This window comes from Triticum aestivum, chromosome 4B (genome assembly GCF_018294505.1).
Source record: "Triticum aestivum cultivar Chinese Spring chromosome 4B, IWGSC CS RefSeq v2.1, whole genome shotgun sequence".
In the NCBI taxonomy this organism is placed as follows: Eukaryota; Viridiplantae; Streptophyta; class Magnoliopsida; order Poales; family Poaceae; genus Triticum; species Triticum aestivum.
Window position 1 is genome coordinate 659,694,921 of NC_057804.1, and position 22,218 is coordinate 659,717,138.

A 22,218-nucleotide genomic window follows, 5' to 3' on the forward strand; every position below is an offset into this window, starting at 1 on the left:
GGCCTTCACGTCTGTCTAGTTAGATGTCTGCACATAAAATGTGAAGTCTTCTACTATTTGTGTTGATAACAATATCACTAGTTTTATGAAGTCTTTTACTATTTGTGCTTATAACAATATCACTAGTTTTATGCCACCCCCTCTGATCCAAAATTACATAGCTGATGCACATAATCTACTACCGGCACACCAGCTAACCTGGTTGAACAAGCCCGGTGCAGCTGTCTGAGAACTTGGTGTGTCTGTAAGTTTTCGTACCACTAAAGAAACTTTGACCATGGAGGCCATAGGTTAGCAATGTGATATATGCATGTGTTCCATAACCATACTTCAACTACGGCAACTCTCAGTCTTCGTCCAAATTTTAACTCCTCAGACGCCCCACTGAAACTTGCCTCCTCGAATTCTACAGCTAACCCTTCGCCCCCTGAAGTTTTTGATCGTATAGAGACCCCACTTGTACTCTCTCCTCTTATTCCTTCTTTCATCAAATTCCATTTCTTTCTCACATCCTGACAGCGATGCAGCACACTGCTCCAATCCCCTCTCCACCAACGACATCGCTCGCCCTCTACCCCGCTGCCACCACCCAACCCCCTCGCCACCGACACGAATTCACGTGTTGTTTCATCGATCTTGTTGCTCGCCTCACCTTCTTCCCTGGATGCAGCAAGAACGACGCTCAACCTTGTGCCGTCGTTGAACGAATCACTCATGCCCATGCATCATGCATAGGCGTGGATCAGGGACCGCAACATGTTGCAGCAATGCCCCTGCCATCACTTGCAATGTGTGCAATGCCACAATTTTTTATCCGCCTCCCAAGCGTGGCCCTCGCTAGCGTCATCCATGTTGGCACGCACCCGGGGCCTCTGCACACTCTTCCTCCACTCCAACCGCCTCTTCAGCGTCGTCCATGCCAACCTCTTCACGATGTCTCCACTCCTCTCACTCTACCTCCAGGGGAACCACATCTTTAGTTCCATCTGAACCGAGGCCCCATGGGAGGTGCGTGAGGTGAGGGCAAGTCGTGGTGGGTGCGACAGCTAGGTGGAGACGGTTGTCGAGAGGGTAGAATGTGTCCCTTGGGAGGTGCTATGTGTTGTTGTGCATTTAAGAAGGCGAGAGAAGAAATATGGATAATTCACACGACTGCTTGCCGGGCAAGAGGAAGAGCTAAACCCGTTTAACTCCTCCAAAGAAATATTTTGAAAGGTCATATGTTTTTAATTAGGAGAAAGGTTAGAGATGCTCTTACATGATTTACTTAATCCAGGCCTTCCCTAGATGGAAATATTGATAGCCTAACAACGTCTCTCTACATGATATATGTGCATAAGACGTTTCTCGAAGATGATAGCCAGAAAAGGTAACTAGAATTACTCCCACATGGAAAATTCTTAGCCAGCCAGAAATCCTATTTATAAGGGTAAGTGCAATAAGATGATGTGACAAGGCTACAAGAGTTAAAATATTATACTTATACTTATAGTTGGAGGAGGGGGGAGAGGGGAGAAAAGGTAAGCGGGCTATAGATTAAGAGACAGCTACAACGACAATTTATGAGGTCGTAAAGTGGGTCACTCATTACTAAAGTAGTACATATGTATAACTTACGATTGTACATGCCAACTATTAGGTTGCGTATAAGTGGCATGACAACTTTTTATAGCTGATTATTGATTGTAATAGTAACCTTGCTACAAGAGCATGGTTAATAGTATAATCAAACCGGCTACACAGACTTGCCACATCATCGATAGTCAACATGCATAATAGTTACTTGCTGATGCACTAATTTATTAATACTTGGCTCACCTTACATTCTCACAACGTTTCTTGGTGCCCGTACTAAAGCTATCCGTTAATGTACAATCCACTTCCCTTCTCTCTCGTCTTCTCTCTTATCTAACTCAGTATTATTATAATATTTTAATTCTTACGGCCTACTGACAGTACATTGTTCAACTTACTCTAACTAGTGTGGGTAGGCAACTAATAATAGCTTATTTATCATGCACTCGCCATGCACTCTCTTTGTATGTAAACCCAAACCAACACAACACACATTGACTGAATGACTGATTGCCTGCCGTCTCTTTGCCCATAGGGCCTTCACTTGTGTCTAAATAGGTGCCTGCAAGACGGTTGTCCAAAATGACAGCTAAAAGAAAGACCCACGTGTACTATCCCACAAGAACTAGTACCAGGTAGAAATATGAGTAAATTTCACGAGCTAATGTCAAGAACTATTTCCTTGACAATATCACGAACTAATTATGCTGACAGCTAAAAAGCAAAGGAGGTTTTTCTATTAGTTGACAGCTTCAAGAGCTAGTCTCACAGAAAATAATACTTTCCATATTGTTACATATTATGTTTTTTTTGTTGCAAAAACACTCAAAAACGACTCAAATCTATTATAAATGTTCACTAGAAGTACAAAGTACCCCAATCATAACTTAATAGAGATGACTGTGCGTGTATGTGGGTATTTGTGTTTGTACCGTTTAAAAAAAAAGTATGTGCAAACATGCTTTCAAACTTTTCTGAGCATTGAATAAATTTTTTTAGAAAAAAAACAAGTTCCATGTGGCCCAAGAGCTTTTTTTGGCCAGCTGTCCTTTCTCTACAAAATTTGATGTTCAACATGTGGTGGTTCCTGTGAAAGGCACTTCCAAAGCATTGACTCTAACGTGCTATAGTATATTTTATTTTTACCTTTTTGTTAAACAGACGAAATATCGTCCATTTTATGTAAATTATGTTCGAATATAAGTACATAATATAATTCCGTCATGTTTGCATCACTATCGGACGATTTGTTCAAATTCTGTAGCTGAGATATTTTCAACATGTTCTAAGTGATGTTGCCTTCAATTTATTTAGCGAACATCCTTGCATCTCAAAACGTGGCCTCATTGTGGAGAGAAAAGAGAAGGATACACAAAGCGGTAAAGCAATCACATTGGATTGCACACTGGAGAGAGAACGAGCTAAGAGACGTATTTCCACTAACATACAGCTCCCCCCCCCCCCTCTTCTCTCTCTCTATATTATTTAAGGGTACCGCTAATGGATGGCTTTTGACACGGTTTTGTAGGCAAAATGCTGAGTGAATTGCCAATTCCATCAAGATGGCCAACACCAAAGGTGAAGATGTTGATGATCGGACCGGTGGAGTTAGAGAAGGACTTGTAACTTCCAACCATGTGGCGAGGTCGAGGGGGACAAAAGGGAAAACTAAAAAGGGTGGCGACCAAGATGACGGACAAGTTGGACGACATGATGACGAAGGAGGAGGAGACATGTGCCAAGCGCAACGTGCTCAAGGAGAAAAAAGAAGGCGGATAGGTTCAACTTGAATGGAAGTACAAAAGAGGAAGATGAAGCTCAAGGAGAGAAAGCTTGCGGCAAAGAGAAGGTGCGAGGATCAAAATCTCTTTTACCTGAAAGCCAATAATTTGGACTCCGATGTGGCGTCATCTTGGCACGTATCCAGAGAAAAAAGGCAGAAAGATTGATTCTTTCGGATCGTCGGTCCTTTTTGTTATTTGAGAAGGATGTGGATTTGTTAAACTTGTTGCATTTGGACATCTGGTGCTTTTGGTTGAATTTATTTTCAAATACTAAATGTATCGTCGTACATTTGACTTTGTGAAAAAAAAGAGGGGGACGAACATATAGTGGATGTTTTAAGCGATAGCGTTGAATCACCGTCGTGATATTTTGACATGTCTGTTTGATGATCTGTGTTAGAGATGCCCGTGATTCCTAGCCTGGCTCCCTCTGGCCGGCCGTTGTTTGGAGATGGAGACCTTGATTTGAATATAATGTACGTGTGGCTAGCCCCTGAGTTGTCACCTATAAGTATCAACACAAATAGAATTTTGAATAGATGAGACGGGCGTAACGCAGCGTAGGTACGTGTCACCATGGTCGTCCATACACTAGTAGAAAAACACCTAATAGTCCCGGTTCGTAAGGGCCTTTAGTCCCGGTTCATGAACCGGGACTAATGGGTCGTTACTAATACCTCCACCCATTAGTCCCGGTTCAAACACGAACCGGGACCAATGTTCCTCCACGTGGCCCTGTGCGCCGAGCCCAGTCAGGGGGCCTTTGGTCCCGGTTGGTGGCTCCAACCGGGACCAAAAGGCATCCACGCGTCAGCATTCCAGTGATTGGGGTTTTTGTTATTTTTTTTGAAAGGAGGGGGGGGGGGGTTGGGGGTTTTGGGGGGTTAATTTAGGTGTTTCATATATTGTGTTAGCTAGCTAATTAATAGAGAGAAGTGTCCTCTCTTATATCCGTGCTTGGTCGACGGTACGTACTATATATACATAAGTGATCGAGAGAACCATTCAGTACAGAAGTTCGTCATGCATACCGAGAGAAGTGATCGATCGACCTCTCCTTCTCCGAGAGATTGGTCGAACAACAAGTTTTCGTATATCATGTCTCTGACGCTACTGGCTACATACATGTACAATATGTATAAGATCTCTTAATTACAATCCCCTAGCAATTGAAATCAATTTCCACATGATATTCTTCGGCTTTATTGATGACGTGGTCAAGAAAGAATCCCGCCAATTCCTCTTGAATTCCTTTCATGCGATCTGGTTCTAGGAGTTCATTTCGCATCTGCCACGTCTAATTTGAAGAAGGGGGTTAATTAATACATATATATGAATGAAACTCAACAGAAATGATGGTGTAATAAAATGAAATTGTGAATATTATTGCTTACGCACTTCATATTGTCTTTGAGAGTAGCCTCGCTTGTTTTTCAAAGTCGCGTTGTGGATGAACTCGCACACGTAGTATCCACAGAAATCATTCCCTTCTTCCTGCCACAAGCACTTTACGAGAAATAGAGGTCAATCACACTGATAATGAAGCATTATAAATGGCATTGATGAAAGTATAGCTATAGAATCAACGGGAGATGCGCGCAACTAGCTAGCCAGTAGTACTTACTTTCGGGTATGTATATCGCAGCTCCTTCGGCAGTCCCGGAGCTTGTGCGGTGAACTGTTTCCAAACCCTGCAAGACAAGGAAAATAATTATTATTACTTGAGATATCAGGAAATGAACAAAAAGTTGCCGATATGGTGCGATAATGATCGATTGAACTTACTTGCTGAGCATTTCAGTCATGTCCGCATAGGATTTGCGATCTTTCCAACTCGAGTCTAAGACGGTTACTAGTCCACGCTCAAGCTTAATCTCCAGAAGAATATAGTGGTACCTGCGCACACATGCATAACTCATCAATTACATTACTATAACCTCGCTCGAGTAATAAGGGAAACCGAATATGCACACGACAGTAACACTCACTTGCCGTTGTAAGGAAATAGTATGGTATCTTTGTTTTGATTTTTGATCAACGATTGTAGCACGTTGTCCTCGGCCTCTTTGATGTCCTTTTTAACCAGAAATTCATCTATGATATTTGTGTTAATGAACCCAATATCATAAATTTCTTGTTTTTGGCACTAGAAGATCTTCAATCTGCATAATATATTGAGGATAATTAATTATAAATACATGAAATGAAAGAGCCGAGCTATATATAGAGACTTAATGACAGAAATAGTACTTACAGACAGTAGCAAAAGACCATTAGTTTATCGAGGGCCTTTTGATTGAAGAACGCGAAGAACTCATCAAATGGAACAGTCAACAGATCATTTGTAACGAGGTCGTGCTCCTCTTTAATATGCAGATACAAAGCATTCGTACCCTCAGACTCTCTGCAGGTTTTCATGTACCAATTATGGAATCTTCGCATCATTGTTGTCAGAGATTTTTCATCTTTGACGAGAGGCTTCCCGTACTCTTATCTGTGTTCGTCCACCTCCAAGAAATCAGGAAGTGCATCGTCAGGCAGGTAATCTTCAAGATTGCCATAACCGGCCACCGTCCCCGGAGCATTAGACACATTGAGCGGGGGGCACGATTGCTGCACTTGTTCGCCAAGATGGGCAATTTTTTTCCCTTTGCTCGTTCTTTTGACCTTTTAGCACTGACAGTAGTTCCCGACCGTTGGGCTTGGAGATATGTCTGTTCAGTAATGCGCTCATAGTTGGTTCTCGGCGGAGACTTTGGTGGTTTCCTCAGGGCATCGATAGTGCGCTTTGCTTTCACCAGATCTACGTTCTCCTCCGGAGGTGGATGTCTCTTTGCTTTCACCCCTTCAAAGAACTCCTTCATGTGGGTCCGCACAATCGTATCGTTTTCCTCCTCGGACCTCTCGTACGGTAACTTCTCTAGAGGCTTGAGAGATGGACCGTATTTGTATTGCCTCCCGCCTCTGGTTGTGCTGCTAGACGCCGGAGCAGACGGAGCGGCTGCAGCGTTTGTGTTCTTTTGTGCTTGCTTACGAGGCGGAGGAGAAGGAGTACGACGCGCCGGACCAGCCGGGGCGGCGGCGGGTCTCTTCCGCCCTTGCTGGCGAGGCGGAGAAGGAGGAGGCTGCTGGCTGCTCGGGAGCACCGGCGTAGGTGGAGAAGGAGGCGGAGTGCCACCATGCGCCAGAGAAGGAGGCGGAGTGCAGCCACGCGTGCCCTGATCGTCACTCACCGGAGGAGGAGGCGGTGGAGGAGGCGGAGTGCCCTGACTCGCCGGAGAAGGAGGAGGAGGCGGAGGCGTCCAGTTCAGAAGGTTGATGAGCTCCTTCCGCCATAGGCATGGAGTCTTCAGAGCACAACCCAGCCTAGTCTCCCCTTCACCGGTAGGGTGCTCAAGTGAAAGGTCCTCAAATCCCTCCGTTATTTCATCCACCATCACCTTAGCATATCCTTCTGGAATCGGCTGGCAGTGATAAGTTGTGCCGGGTCCACTAGAATAAACTTGGCCAACAGCCGCCTTGACCTTCAAATTCATCCATCGCGCCATAATGTGGCAATTTTGGGACTCCATGATACCATCCACGGGATAGCTGGCAGGAGCCGTCAAGACATGCTCCGGCTGAAGCCTCGGGGTAGCTTCTCCGCTGCTTCTCTGCTGAGATGGCGGGGTAGCTTCGGGGGAAGCTTCGGCAGGTTGTTTGCTGTGATCTGCTGCTTCTCGTTCCTCTTCTCGATCCTCTAACCCTATTACCCTTTCGTGCAGCGCCTGCAGTTGGTCCTGCTCCAGTTTCTTCCTCCTCTCGCGGGTTTTGTAACCCCCTGCGTCCAAAAAACCAACCTTCCACGGAATGGAGCCTGGCGTGCCTCGTGTCCGTCCAGGGTGCTCAGGATTCCCAAGGGCCATTGTGAGCTCGTTCTTCTCCCTGTTTTGAAGGAACGTCCCTCGCTGCGCTGCATCGATATAGTGTCGAAGGTTCTTGACTGGTATTTCCAGTTGCTCGGACGTCCACTGGCACAACCCTGTTACAGGGTCCAAGGTTCCGCCAGCCCCGAAGAACCAAGTCCGGCAACGGTCTGGCCAGTACATTGTCTCTGGTTCGATCCCTTTTTCAAGCAGATCATGCTCAGCCTTGGACCACTTAGGCCGGGCTTTGAGGTAGCCACCTGACCCCGTGCGATGGTGAAGCTTCTTCTTCGCAGCATTTTTCTTGTTTGTCTCCGACATCTTCTTACTCTTTTCCGATGTCTTGTGGGCCAAAAATGCGGGCCAGTGATCTTTGATCTTCTCATATTTGCCGATGAATTCTGGTGTCTTTTTTTCTGACAAACTGGTTCAGCTCTTTCCTCCACCTCCTCATTAGGGTTGCCATCTTCTTAAGAGCACAAGACTTGACTAATTGCTCTTTAACTGGCTTCTCCGGATCCTCCTCTGGCGGTAGGGTGAAATTTGCCTTCAGCTCAGTCCAAAGATATTCTTTCTGCATATCATTGACATAAGACACCTCAGGGTCTTCCTCCTTAGGCTTATACCATTGCTGGATGCTGATCGGGATCTTGTCCCTAACAAGAACCCCGCACTGAGCAGAAAATGCCTTCCTTGTCCGGATGGGTTCAATCGGTTCACCGTCGGGCGCGATTTCTATGATCTCAAACTTTTCATCCGAGCTCAACTTTTTCTTCGGGCCTCGTCTCCTTACCGAAGTTGTGCTCGATCTGGAGGGCTAGAAATTATAAGGAAGAAAGACGAGAGTAATTAATATGTGTACATATACCAAAATAATGGAAGCATCAATTAACTAGTCAGCACGGGCTTAACTAATATATATATATACCTGGCCGGGCTCGGTTCGGTCACCGGAGCAGTCAGCATGGTCTCCTTCTTGTACCTCCATTGTGTCACCGGAGCCATCATGAACATAGTCCTCTTCTTGTACCGGCATTAATGGGCCGAAGCCATCATGAACATAGCCCTCTTCTTCACCCAGTTCTTCCAGCTGACCAACGGTGTCGAGGAGAAACGACGCAACTTCATCCCTTCCATTTGCGATTATGTCCCCCAATATCGCTTCTATTTCTTCGTCTCGGGAGTGCTCCATAGTTTCTGCAAATATTTACAACATGTCAATTATTATTCAAACATGGTACAGATGGATATATATATATATATATATATATATATATATATATATATATATATATATATATATATATTAGTGGCAAACGTAGAACTAGCTAGCTAATCACAATAAGGAATCATGTTAGTGGCCTCGACGCTGCTTCTCTAGGGTTTGGGGTCGCCTCGATACAACAACGCTTCAGGGGTTTGGGGTGGCCTCGACGACAACGCTCTTTTAACTTGGTAAATTTGGGTGGCCTCGACAGAGTTAATTTGTCGGGTAGGGGCGCGACAGGAGGGGGTAGGAGACCAACATCGTTTTCTCTCTAGGGTTTGGGTGTCCTCGAGAGTTTTGGTTGAGCGAGAGGCCCGAGGGGGGGGGGGTGCTGCCGTGTCATGTCCAAAAAAAACGAAGTTATCTCGAGGGGGTTATATCGACAACGATGCGACAACGACGAGAAAGGAAAATAATTAAGGAAAAGGTAGAAAAGAGGAAGAAGGAAGAAGGAAGAAGAAAAAAAATAAAAGAGGAGAAGAAAAAAAAATAGAATTTTTTTTCTATTTTTTCTTCTTCTCATCTATTCCTTTCTTCTTCTCCTCTTCCTTTTCTTCTTTTTTCCTCTTCTTATTTATTTCTCCTCTTCTTCCTCTCCTCTTCTTCCTCTTCTTATTTTCCTTTTTCCTCTCATTCTTTTTCTTCTTCTTTCTTCCTTCTTCCTTCTTCCTCTTTTCTCCCTTTTCCTTATTTTACTTTCTCCTCTACACTAACCTAAAATGCACTAACCTAAAATCGATATCTACTAACAACCTAAATAAAAAATTAATACATATATGAAAAAACATATATAAACAAAAAATGCTATGAACATTATATTCATACATACATATATAGCCACATCCATTCATCATATATATAGCTACCACATACATATATACATTATATATATGAAAAAATGCAATGAACAAAAAAAATACACTTATGAAAAAAAATACTATGAACATGTACACATATATATATACACATACAAACACATATACACAAAAAATGCAAAAACTTGCTATGGAAATTGCAGGGGCGGCGCGCGGCGGCCGCGCAGGGCAGGGGCGGCTCGCGCCGGCCGCGCAGGGCATGGGCGGCGGCGCGGCGGCCGCGCAGGGACAGGGGCGGCGCGCGGTGGCCGCGCAGGGGCGCGGGACGGGAGGGGCGCGGGAGCAGGCTGTGCTCACAGGGGGCGGTGGCGACGGCTCAGGCGAGCAGCCTGACGGTGTCGGTGGTGGCGGCGACGGCAAGGTGGAGCAGGGGCGTCGGGCGGCGACGGCGACGAGGAGGAGCCGGGGGCGTCAGGGGAGAAGTGGGCGATTTGGCCGGAAACTGCTAACTGTTGGTTATATAGCAAACCCTTTAGTCCCGGTTGGTGGCACCAACCGGGACTAATGCACCCTTTAGTCCCGGTTGGTGCCACCAACCGGGACCAAAGGCCTCTTTTTCGGCAGCCCAAAGGGCGGGAACCGGCGGCCTTTGGTACCGGTTGGTGGCACCAACCGGGACTAATGCCTCCCCCTTTAGTCGCAGTTGGTGCCACCAACCGGGACCAAAGGCCCCTGTGTTGCCCGTCTCGGGGCCAAAGTTTAGTCCCACCTCCCTAGTTGAGAGGGGCGCACAGTAGTTTATAAGCCCCACTGCCGCACCCCTCTCGAGCTCCTCTCCACCGCAGGCTTTCGGGCCTACTTGCTATTGCTTTGCCCGATGGGCCTTCTGGGCCTACTGCGGCCTGAATCCTGGCCCATAGTAGGGTTTCATGTCGTATTCAGGCCGTGGGGACCCAGTAGGAGGCATTTTTTTATTTTTTTATTTTCTTTACTTATTGTTGCTATATTTATTTTTTTCCAGTTTTTTTGTTTTGTTTTCTGCATTATTTATTTTCTTTTGTTTTTTGCTTTATTTTTTAATTGTTTTTGCTTTTAGTTTTAGGAAAATTATAAACTTTCTGTTAGTGCCATTAGTTTTCAAATTTGAAAACACTTTTTTTCTTTTTTTTTTCTTTCTTGCTTTATTTATTTTATTTTGTTTCTACTTACAACAAAATACTTATTGTTGTTTTTTTGTTTTGTTTTCTGCATTATTTTTTTTTGTTTTTTGCTTTATTTTTTAATTGTTTTTGCTTTTAGTTTTAGGAAAATTATAAACTTTCTGTTAGTGCCATTAGTTTTCAAATTTGAAAACACTTTTTTTGTTTTTTGTTTCTTTCTTGCTTTATTTATTTTATTTTGTTTCTACTTACAACAAAATACTTATTGTTGCTATTTTTAATTATTACGAGGGCCGAACCATAAGACATTAAAGCATTTCAAATGAACTCTGAAAAAGTTGAAAGTTGGCATGGTATCATAAATTGACCCACATAGCATGTGCATGTACAAAACGGACAATGGTATCATACTCGTCAGTTACAAAGTTGGCATGGTATCATCATAATAGTTGCGGGAGAAAGTCTTCACTTTTTCTTCGCTTGTGTCATTTGCTTATTGCGCCGTAACCATGGATAATCTTCATCGTTTATCAGGATGCTGGGGTCAGCCTTGACTTTGAAGGGAGGAATTTCATGAAACTTTTCATAATCTTCAGACATGTCTGTCTTGTCCTCCACTCCCACGATGTCCCTTTTTCCTGAAAGAACTATGTGGCGCTTTGGCTCATCGTATGATGTATTCGCTTCCTTATCTTTTCTCTTTCTCGGTCTGGTAGACATGTCCTTCACATAGATAACCTGTGCCACATCATTGGCTAGGACGAACGGTTCGTCAGTGTACCCAAGATTTTTCAGATCCACTATTGTCATTCCGTACTGTGGGTCTACCTGTACCCCGCCTCCTGACAGATTGACCCATTTGCACTTAAACAAAGGGACCTTAAAATCATGTCCGTAGTCAAGTTCCCATATGTCCACTATGTAACCATAATATGTGTCCTTTCCCCTCTCGGTTGTTGCATCAAAGCGGACACCGCTGTTTTGGTTGGTGCTCTTTTGATCTTGGTCAATCGTGTAAAATGTATTCCCGTTTATCTCGTATCCTTTCCAAATCAATACAGTCAAAGATGGTCCCCTGGACAACAAGTACAGCTCATCACAAACAGTGTTGTCACCTCTGATACGTGCTTCCAACCAACTGCTGAAAGTCCTGATGTGTTCACATGTAATCCAGTCGTCGCACTGCTCCGGGTGTTTGGAGCGCAGACTGTTCTTGTGTTCATCGACATACGGGGTCACCAAGGTAGAGTTCTGTAGAACTGTGTAGTGTGCTTGAGACCAAGAATATCCGTCCCTGCATATTATTGAGTCCCTTCCAAGCGTGCCTTTTCCAGTCAGTCTCCCCTCATACCGCGATTTAGGGAGACCTATCTTCTTAAGGCCAGGAATGAAGTCAACACAAAACCCGATGACATCCTCTGTTTGATGGCCCATGGAGATGCTTCCTTCTGGCCTAGCGCGGTTACGGACATATTTCTTTAGGACTCCCATGAACCTCTCAAAGGGGTACATATTGTGTAGAAATACGGGGCCCAGAATGACAATCTCGTCAACTAGATGAACTAGGACGTGCGTCATGATATTGAAGAAGGATGGTGGGAACACCAGCTCGAAACTGACAAGACATTGCACCACATCACTCCTTAGCCTTGGTATGATTTCTGGATCGATCACCTTCTGAGAGATTGCATTGAGGAATGCACATAGCTTCACAATGGCTAATCGGACGTTTTCCGGTAGAAGCCCCCTCAATGCAACCGGAAGCAGTTGCGTCATAATCACGTGGTAGTCATGAGACTTTAGGTTCTGAAACTTTTTCTCTGCCATATTTATTATTCCTTTTATATTAGACGAGAAGCCAGTCGGGACCTTCATACTAAGCAGGCATTCAAAGAAGATTTCCTTCTCTTCTTTGGTAAGAGCATAGCTGGCAGGACCTTCATACTGCTTTGGAGGCATGCCGTCTTTTTCGTGCAAACATTGTAGGTCCTCCCGTGCCTCAACTGTATCTTTTGTCTTCCCATACACGCCCAAGAAGCCTAGCACGTTCACGCAAAGGTTCTTCGTCACGTGCATCACGTCGATCGAAGAGCGGACCTCTAGGTCTTTCCAGTAGGGTAGGTCCCAAAATATAGATTTCTTCTTCCACATGGGTGCGTGTCCCCCAGCGTCACTCTGAACAGCTAGTCCGCCGGGACCCTTTCCAAAGATTACGTGTAAATCATTGACCATAGCAAGTACGTGATCACCGGTACGCATGGCGGGCTTCTTCCGGTGATCTGCCTCGCCTTTGAAATGCTTGCCTTTCTTTCGACATTGATGGTTGGTCGGAAGAAATCGACGATGGCCCAGGTACACATTCTTCCTGCAGCTTGCCAGGTATATACTATCGGTGTCAAGTAAACAGTGCGTGCATGCGTGGTATCCCTTGTTTGTCTGTCCTGAAAGGTTACTGAGAGCGGGCCAATCGTTGATGGTCACGAACAGCAACGCCTTTAGGTTAAATTCCTCCTGTTTGTGCTCATCCCACGTACGTACACCGTTTCCATTCCACAGTTGTAAAAGTTCTTCAACTAATGGCCTTAGGTACACATCAATGTCGTTGCCGGGTTGCTTAGGGCCTTGGATGAGAACTGGCATCATAATGAACTTCCGCTTCATGCACATTCAAGGAGGAAGGTTATACATACATAGAGTCACGGGCCAGGTGCTGTGATTGCTGCTCTGCTCCCCGAAAGGATTAATGCCATCCGCGCTTAAAGCAAACCATACGTTCCTTGGCTCACTTGCAAACTCATCCCATTACTTTCTCTCAATTTTTCTTCACTGCGACCCGTCAGTGGGTGCTCTCAACTTCCCATCTTTCTTACGTCCTCACTGTGCCATCGCATCAACTTGGCATGCTCTCTGTCAGTTAACAGACGTTTCAACCATGGTATTATAGGAGCATACTACATCACAATCGCAGGAACCCTCTTTCTGGGGGGCTCGCCGTCAACATCACCAGGGTCATCTCGTCTGATCTTATACCGTAATGCACCGCATACCGGGCATGCATTCAGATCCTTGTACGCATCGCGGAAGAGGATGCAGTCATTAGGGCATGCATGTATCTTCTGCACCTCCAATTCTAGAGGGCATACGACCTTCTTTGCTGCATATGTACTGTCGGGCAATTCATTATCCTTTGGAAGCTTCTTCTTCAATATTTTCAGTAGCTTCTCAAATCCTTTGTCAGGCACAGCATTCTCTGCCTTCCACTACAGCAATTCCAGTACGGTACCGAGCTTTGTGTTGCCATCTCCGCAATTGGGGTACAACCTTTTTTTGTGGTCCTCTAACATGCGATCGAACTTCAGCTTCTCCTTTTGACTTTCGCATTGCGTCCTTGCATCGACAATGACCCGGCAGAGATCATCATCATCGGGCACATCGTCTGGTTCCTCTTGATCTTCAGCAGCTTCGCCCGTTGCAGCATCATCGTGCACATCGTCTGGTTCCTCTTGATGTTCAGTAGCATCACCGTATTCAGGGGGCACATAGTTGTCATCGTACTCTTCTTCTTCGCCGTCTTCCATCATAACCCCTATTTCTCCGTGCCTCGTCCAAACATTATAGTGTGGCATGAAACCCTTGTAAAGCAGGTGGGTGTGGAGGATTTTCCGGTCAGAGTAAGACTTCGTATTCCCACATATAGGGCATGGACAACACATAAAACCATTCTGCTTGTTTGCCTCAGCCACTTCGAGAAAATCATGCACGCCCTTAATATACTCGGAGGTGTGTCTTGAACCGTACATCCATTGCCGGTTCATCTGCGTGCATTATATATAATTAAGTGTGTCAAAAATCATTACAGAACATCATGAATAGATAATTAAGTGACCAAATTAATAGAAGCTCATCATCACATTAAAACCAAAGTACATACATAGTTCTCATCTAACAACATAAAGCTCTGCAGAGCATCTAAATTAATTAAACCATACACTGAAACTATGTAAAACATTTCAATGCGAAAACAAATGCGATCATAATCGCAACCAATGTAACAACTGATCCAACGGCATAATGATACCAAGCCTCGGTATGAATGGCATATTTTCTAATCTTTCTAATCTTCAAGCGCATTGCATCCATCTTGATCTTGTGATCATCGACGACATCCGCAACATGCAACTCCAATATCATCTTCTCCTCCTCAATTTTTCTACTTTTTTCCTTCAACAAATTGTTTTATTCTTCAACTAAATTTAACCTCTCGACAATAGGGTCGGTTGGAATTTCCGGTTCAACAACCTCCTAGATAAATAAAATCTATGTCACGTTGGTCGGAATAATTGTCATAAACAATAAATGAACCAATAGTTATGAAAAGATAATATATACCACATCCGAATCATAGACAGGACGAAGGCCGACGGGGGCGGATACCAAAACCATCGCACTATATAAGATGCAATAATAAAAGTAAGAAAATTATACAAGTATCTATATAAATATACAAGTAAGAATTTTTTTCCTTTCAGAAAGAAGATAAGAACAAGAGGCTCACCACGGTGGTGCCGGCGACGAGATCGGCGCAGGCGATCGACGGCGGTGAAGACGGGGACGGACGTGGCGAACCGCTAAACCTAGACAAATATTGAGGAAAATGGAGTTTGGAGGTCGAGCTTGGAGAGGAGAAAGCTTAAGTAGTGTGGCTCGGACATTCCATCAAACACCTCGTGTGCATAAAAGGTGAGCTAGAGCACCACAAAGCTTTCCCCTCGCCGGCCACGAAAAACAGAGCACTGGGAGTGCTCTGCTCGCGGGCGAGGGGTAGATATAGGCAACTAATTGGTCCCGGTTTGTTTCACGAACCAGGACTAAAGGGCAGACTTTGGTCCCGGTTCACGCCACCAACCGGGACCAATGATGGTGGGCCAGGAGCGAGGCGCATTGGTCCCGGTTCGTCCCACCAACCGGAACCAATAGGTCCAGCCGAACCGGAACCAATGGCCGACGTGGCCCGGCCGGCCCCCGGAGCTCACGAACGGGGTCCAATGCCCCATTGATCCTGGGTCTGGATTGAACCGGGACTAATGGGCTGACCCGGCCTGGACCATTGCCCCCTTTTCTACTAGTGATATATATGTCTGCCGTCTGCACGATCTAAAGACTACTTCTGATGTCCATCCGTGTGGTAGCTCCGAAGAAGGAGAGAGACACCGTACGAGCGCCCACGTGAGCTTCACGCGCGTGCATGTACATGTCTGAACCAAAGCATGCATGCATGTCACCTCACGTATAGCAGGGTGGCGGTGCGGCGACGTTAATTCGGAGAGTCACATGCATGGCAGCCGGTGATCCACGTACGCGTCGACAGATTAGGAGGCGATGAAAGTAGTACGTACGGAAGGCGATGGCTTAGCTTGATTTGGATCTTAGAGTGCAGTGTAATGCCAGTGGCAGTGTCATTGTAGAGTGCGTCGCAGATTAGCGTAGCTCACCCACGTGATCGCATGCTAGTTGCTTTGTCATTAACTTGGACCGGACAAAGCCAAGGCAGCCACACAAATTAAGCTAGCTGGCTAGGTCAGCAGGCAAGCTGTACCTTACCATCACACTGTATGTACTAGATCATTGATGGCGCGCATTGCGGCACCCGTCTATTTTGGCTCTTATAATTGTTAGGCACATGAAACAATTTATTTATTTATTTAGTGTTTGGGCTCTTTATAATTGTTAGCAATATGAACCTAATTTATATACTTTTGTTTTCAGTATTTCGAACTTATGCTAGTCCGCTCCATTTTCCAAAAGAATGATATGTAACTGAAGAGAGGAATATATGATTGGTTTCCAAGGTACTGACTTCATTTTTTTTTCATAGGTCTAATGGACTTGTAGTTGGTTCGAGTTTCAGTCTCAAACATGTGTGGGTTTTGAATTAAAATGGTTAGTGGATACATGATTGCAATTGATCGTGCCATGAGTCGTAAAGAAACTCTCTCGCAAAGGCGACGAGGTGGACATGGCGCTGTTCAGGGCTTCCACCACCATCGTGCTGGGGAACAGCCGTAAATTTTTGCTGTGGCATGACGACTGGTCAGGAAAGGGCCCTCTGCGTTTGCTTGCCCCCGAGCTTTTCAAAATCGCCACGAGAAAGCACAGATCGGTCATGAAGGAGTTTCAGGACAACAACTGGATCAGATCAGTCGGCAGACTGAGCACACCAACACAACTGCATGAGTTCATTGAGCTGGCATCTCCTGCTTCGCAAACCATGCTGACCCAGACCGTGAAGACAAAATCTCTTGGCGTTGGACCCCAAACGGCACCTACTCCTCTGCCTCAGCTTACATGGCCCAGTTCTGTGGATCCTTCCCCAGGTTCACGCCGTCCAAGATTTGGGAGGCCCATGCAGAACCAAAGTGCAAACTCTTCTCCTGGCTGGTCCTCCATGGGAAAATCCTCACGACGGACATGCTTTGCTATTCGTGGCTGGCCACATGACCCTATCTGTCCTCTCTGTCCGCGAGCGCCGGAAACTGCAAATCACTTGTGCAAGGACTGTCCGTTCGCGGTGGCGGTTTGGTCGCATGTACAACGATGGACTGGGGAGGCGCCAGCAACCCCGATGGCAACGCCGCCTGCCATGGGCATCTCTGACTGGTGGGACTCGCTCATCGCCCCGCTCTCCAAGGAAGATAGTCGACGCCGCAGTGGTCGCTTCCTCTACACCATCTGGAATATATGGAAGGAACGTAACTGTCGCATCTTCAACGGGACCCGCCTAACTCATGTGGAGGTGGCTGCCCTCGCGTTCGACGACATAAGACAGAGGGCCATGGCTTTCGGCAGGGCCCAAGTGGCGACCAGTATTGGCTGACATGTTAGATAATGCGTTTTTGTAGGGGTTTTCGTCGGGTTCCTTCGAAAAACCTGTCACCTCTGTACATATTACCCTCGCGTTCGACGACATAAGACAGAGGGCCATGGCTTTCGGCAGGGCCCAAGTGGCGACCAGTATTGGCTGACATGTTAGATAATGCGTTTTTGTAGGGGTTTTCGTCGGGTTCCTTCGAAAAACCTGTCACCTCTGTACATATTACCCTCGCGTTCGACGACATAAGACAGAGGGCCATGGCTTTCGGCAGGGCCCAAGTGGCGACCAGTATTGGCTGACATGTTAGATAATGCGTTTTTGTAGGGGTTTTCGTCGGGTTCCTTCGAAAAACCTGTCACCTCTGTACATATTACCCTCTCTTTTCGTCTGAAATGAAAAGGCAGTGCTCCTGCTGGTTCCTCGAAAAAAAAGGCTCATATCACAAGATCCAAATATAGCAATACCGTGGAAAAACATTAGAAATATTTGAGATAATAAAACCACATCAAGATCAATCAAGACAAATAATAAATGGTACTGAGGTTAATGAATGGGTACAACTGAAATATATGAATATATACTCAGATTAAATCTTTTTTGCATTTCTCTATATTACAGTTCATGAGAAGAGAATATGCACAAAATGGAAACAACAAAATGTACAATTAGATGGGCAATTGAATAACTAATATAATGAAGCCAAAAAATCTGAGAATATATAAGTTCAGCAAGAATCATATCTTCCAAGATTCTATAAGCTTGAAGTTGGTTTTCTCAGATTGATAACTCGGCTTAACAGGGTAGGCAAAGTTCACTAAACTGTTGTTTCCAAAGCTAAATGCTCAACAATCAGATGATACAGAGAAAGAATATCTAACACCTTTAATCTCTTGCAACCATCAATATCAATACTTCCAGATCCATGGACCTACAATTAAAACATAGGGAAATGGTAAGATTAAATTAAAAAAATGATCGAAAGGCATATACCATCGAGAATGGAATCAAGGCACCGGCAATACAAGTTCCATGGAAGGTCAGTGGCCCTACTACCACGCCTCCCCCGCGGGCGTAGCGCACGACCTTGCGCACTGCGAGGGGCTGGTGCTGGTGCCGGCCGACACGAAGGTGCGCATGCTCAACTCGGCCACATGCCGCTTTGTCACGCTTCCGTGGAGCACACACGGCGTCAGGCCAGATGGGTTCTCTTACGGCCAACAGGAGTTTGGCCTCGGCCACGACCCTAGTTCCAACACCTACAAAGTTGCTCGCTTCTTCTACCGCTCCAAGCATGACCTCGGGATGGAGGTCTTCACTCTCGGAGGACAACACTGTTGGCGAGAGACCGGGAAGCGACCTTTGTACCCCGTCAAGCCAGGGCGAACCGCCACCTTCTTCAAGGGCTCTCTTATTTGGACCGTCGGGGAGGAGATTCGCCGGGACGCCTCCGGTTTCCTCCGCTTTTGCTTAGAGGACGACTTATCCAGCATTATACCGCCACCTCCTTGTTGGAGCCCGAGGCTTGTGTATGCATCCACCAGCTTAGCCGAGGTTCACGGGGACTTGTGCTTGTGCGTGCCTCGGCTAGAGCATGGCTACGGGACAATGGAGATGTGGATGTGCGGTGAACTTGGCAACAACAATCTGCCAGCTCAATGGGACCGGCGTTACATTCTCGCCGATGTTCCTTTCTTTTGCACTTACCAGTCTCTTTGTCTCGTTGGCATATTCGATGATGAGATCGTGTTCCGAGTCGAATCGTACCGTCTCTCACTCTACAGCAGACCACAAGGTGTCCTCAAGAGTGCCAAGTCTATCATGGACTTGAAGTTTCACGACCCTATCACAGACATACTTGTTGAATACACGCGTGAGAATCTCATTGGCTTTGACGCAATTCCCTTTGTTCCAAGCCTTGTTCCAGTCTAGCAATCATACAGATCGAGAAAGCAAGGAGTGATGTTGTATCTTGCCCGGGGCAAGATATGACAGGGCACATTGAGAAACCAAATTAATTCCTCTGTGTTGATGATGATGGAAAGACTTATTCTTGGAGTAGCATATTCTTTGTTGTTCAGTCACATATCGACTGATGGATTATTTTTCGATAAAGCGCATTTTTATTGACACAAAATGTAGCATCGACCGATGGATTATGGGGAATGATCATAGGGTTTCTGGTACTGCGATTGAAGGCACATCCAATTTGGATGAATTTTGTTTCATTTTTATCTTTTATAACCAATTGTTCAGGCCATCGATATGCATGCAGTAATTGAGGTACTTGCATAATGAAAATATGTTCAGATGGTTTTTGACTAGAGCGAGATGTAGCTAGTCTCTGTCTGAAGAGAGATCATTGAGAAATATGCAGTCTGCTACTAGGTTATATTATCATCCATGCCTCTCCACCATGCATGCTGAACTTCTTGAGCCTGCCGTAGAACATGACAGCAATGAGAACCAGCTTCCCTTGCCAGCTCCACTTCCCAGAGAAGCCAACCCACGTATCCCTGCAGCCGCCGTCGGGCGTCACCTGCCGGCCACAGCTGTACCCGGTGCTAAACCCCACGTTTCCGTACGCACTGCAAGCACAGTTCACACAATGTCATACGTTATAGTGGTGGCGATAGCTATATGTAAGTTGACTGAATTTGCAATTTGGGTAAGTCTCGGATTTCATGTATAATGGTATCGATCATGTATGGTAAGAATATTGCAATTGATCATGTGCTTATACGTTTTGTTAAGTAGGGGATTACCTGATAACCTCGACGGTGATGTTGAGGATGTTGAAGTTGAGGGGGTCATCGGAGATCTGCCGCCGCTCCGTGATGCACACGACAGCGATGAAGATGGCCAAGCACGAGAGCGGTGACATGAGCAGCTTCCGCCATATGCTTGTTACCCTTTTCTGGTGGTGCTGATCTGCTCCCACTTGTTGGTCGCTGTCGTCTTCCACTGGTAGAAATGTAGTGTAAGGTGGTAGGTACCTGTTCGTAGTGTGTAGGCACGAGCATGATATGAGAGAGTTTATGGTTATCACTATCTAGAATTGATGGAGTGAAGGTATTTAACGTACTCCCTCCGGTCATTTTCACTATGTATATAAAATCTATATGGAGTGGAGGGGAAAAAAAGTTCATAAAGTTTCACCACATATTTATATGAAAAAATATCAACATCTGCAAAACTAAAAATATATTGATATGAATATTTAATTCACGTCGCATCTAATGGTATGATTTCGTACTGTGTGAATGGTGATATTTTTATTTACAAGATCAGTTAAATTTTATAAAGTTCAACTTCAGACAAATCTTATATGCGGAGTAAAAAAGGGATGAAAGGACTACTTACATCATGACCACGTAGAGCACCACAACGGCTGACGACACCGTGGAATGGTCCACGACCATCTCGCCGGTGTGCCTGGAGTTGACCGACATGAACAGTGCCGTGACGAGCTTCTGCGCGGCGGTGAGCCCGTGCAGCCCGTCGGAGCCCCACTCCATGGCGCAGAAGAGCAACAGCTGCGCCAGCACGAACATGGCCACAGTGAAAGCCAAGAAGCAGGTGTGCCGGCTCGTCAGCAGGTGGTCGTAGCCGATGCTCTGCAGCTCGCCGAGCTCGGGCCTCCTGGTGACCCTCCGGAGAGCCCAGATGGCCAGCCTGAGGAAGACAGGGAAGAGCGTGTTGCCGAGGAGTACGTGCGGCATGACGAGGAGCAGGAGGCCCGGGAAGGACCGAAAGGCGACCATCCCTTCGTTGTTGGGCATGAAGCCACCGTTGGCGAACGTCGAGACGACGGTGAAGACGGATAAGGTGTGCAGGCTGATCCCCTTGCCGGCGAGCACAGCCCTCGCGCCGGAGACGACGCTCAGGTAGACCAGCATCAGGGAGTAGCCGGCGAGGTGCACCACCACGTGATAGCCCAGCACTATGAACAAGAGCAACCTGGTGAGGAAGGCACGATCGTAACGGGGCTGGTCCTTAAACCCTTGCTCCACACGATCGACGTCATCCATGCAGGTGTTAGCGGTGAGCTGTAGGCTAGATGATGGTGCTGGTTTGCCTTTGTCAGCATGGTCATGCTCGTGGGGGGCTTGTGCTTCTTTCGTCTTGGACTTGAGGTAGGTGAAGTGCAGGCCAAGCATGCTCGTGAACACCTCGCCGCCGAGGAGCATGAGGAGGGTCAGGAGTAGGAGCTGGGGGTTGGAGAAGGACTCCATCTCCACAGCCACCATGCTCGACACCGTCGTCGCCGATACTGACGTGAAGATCAGGTCCAGGTCCATGGGCATGCCGGTCTTCATGGGCAGGGCTTTGAGGATCACGAAGCCGAAGAAGGAGATGGATACAAAGTACAAGAGCTGGAGCCAGAACGGGTGCACATGGAAAAACAGGAGTTGGTAAGCCCGATGAAGCTTGCTATGTTGAGACATGCAGCAAAGAGCCCATTTCTACTGCAAGTATTGTAGAGACTTCTTGCTTGTTCTGTTGGGGGCAATCAGATACTACTGGATTATTTATACACCAGAGAAAAAGGTGGCGCAACATGCTAGACAGACGGACGGACTACAAAAAAAAATCTCTGAATTTCACTGGGTGGGCTCGTCCCTTTTCTTTTTCGGGCAATGCTACACACACCAGCATCAATTTTACGGGGTTCACGGAGAGGCTGACGTGGTGTTTTTTGATTGGGTGAAAATCAGGGTGAGGGCCCCACCCCAGCTGAAAATCATGGGGGAGGGGGCAAGTTTAATTAGTTGGAAAGAGCCTGTGTTAGCCTGTAAGAGTCCGTGAGTCTACCATTTTCGTTCTTTTTCCAATTATTAGAT

General features: G+C 46.1%; 1 protein-coding gene across 1 annotated transcript; it reads right to left on the reverse strand.

Moving 5' to 3' along the window:
* Window positions 1–19,675: 19,675 nt before the first annotated feature.
* On the reverse strand, window positions 19,676–21,865 carry LOC123089706 (cation transporter HKT8). The gene is made up of 3 exons (XM_044511303.1): window positions 20,738–21,865; window positions 20,140–20,370; window positions 19,676–19,962 (listed from the first exon to the last, which is right to left on the reverse strand). Exons 1-3 carry the CDS (start codon window positions 21,820–21,822, stop codon window positions 19,764–19,766), a joined length of 1,515 nt encoding a protein of 504 aa, XP_044367238.1. The 5' UTR covers window positions 21,823–21,865; the 3' UTR covers window positions 19,676–19,763.
* Between the last annotated feature and the right edge of the window lie 353 nt (window positions 21,866–22,218).

Bases quoted from the DNA above. Each gene is read 5' to 3' on its own strand.
- LOC123089706 (XM_044511303.1), bottom strand. From the start codon at position 21,822: ATGTCTCAACATAGCAAGCTTCATCGGGCTTACCAACTCCTGTTTTTC. The intron at 20,371-20,737 runs GTAAGTAGTCCT...CACTACGAACAG, and splicing joins GTGCTCTACGTGGTCATGAT to GTACCTACCACCTTACACTA. The intron at 19,963-20,139 runs GTAATCCCCTAC...CTGTGCTTGCAG, and splicing joins ATCACCGTCGAGGTTATCAG to TGCGTACGGAAACGTGGGGT.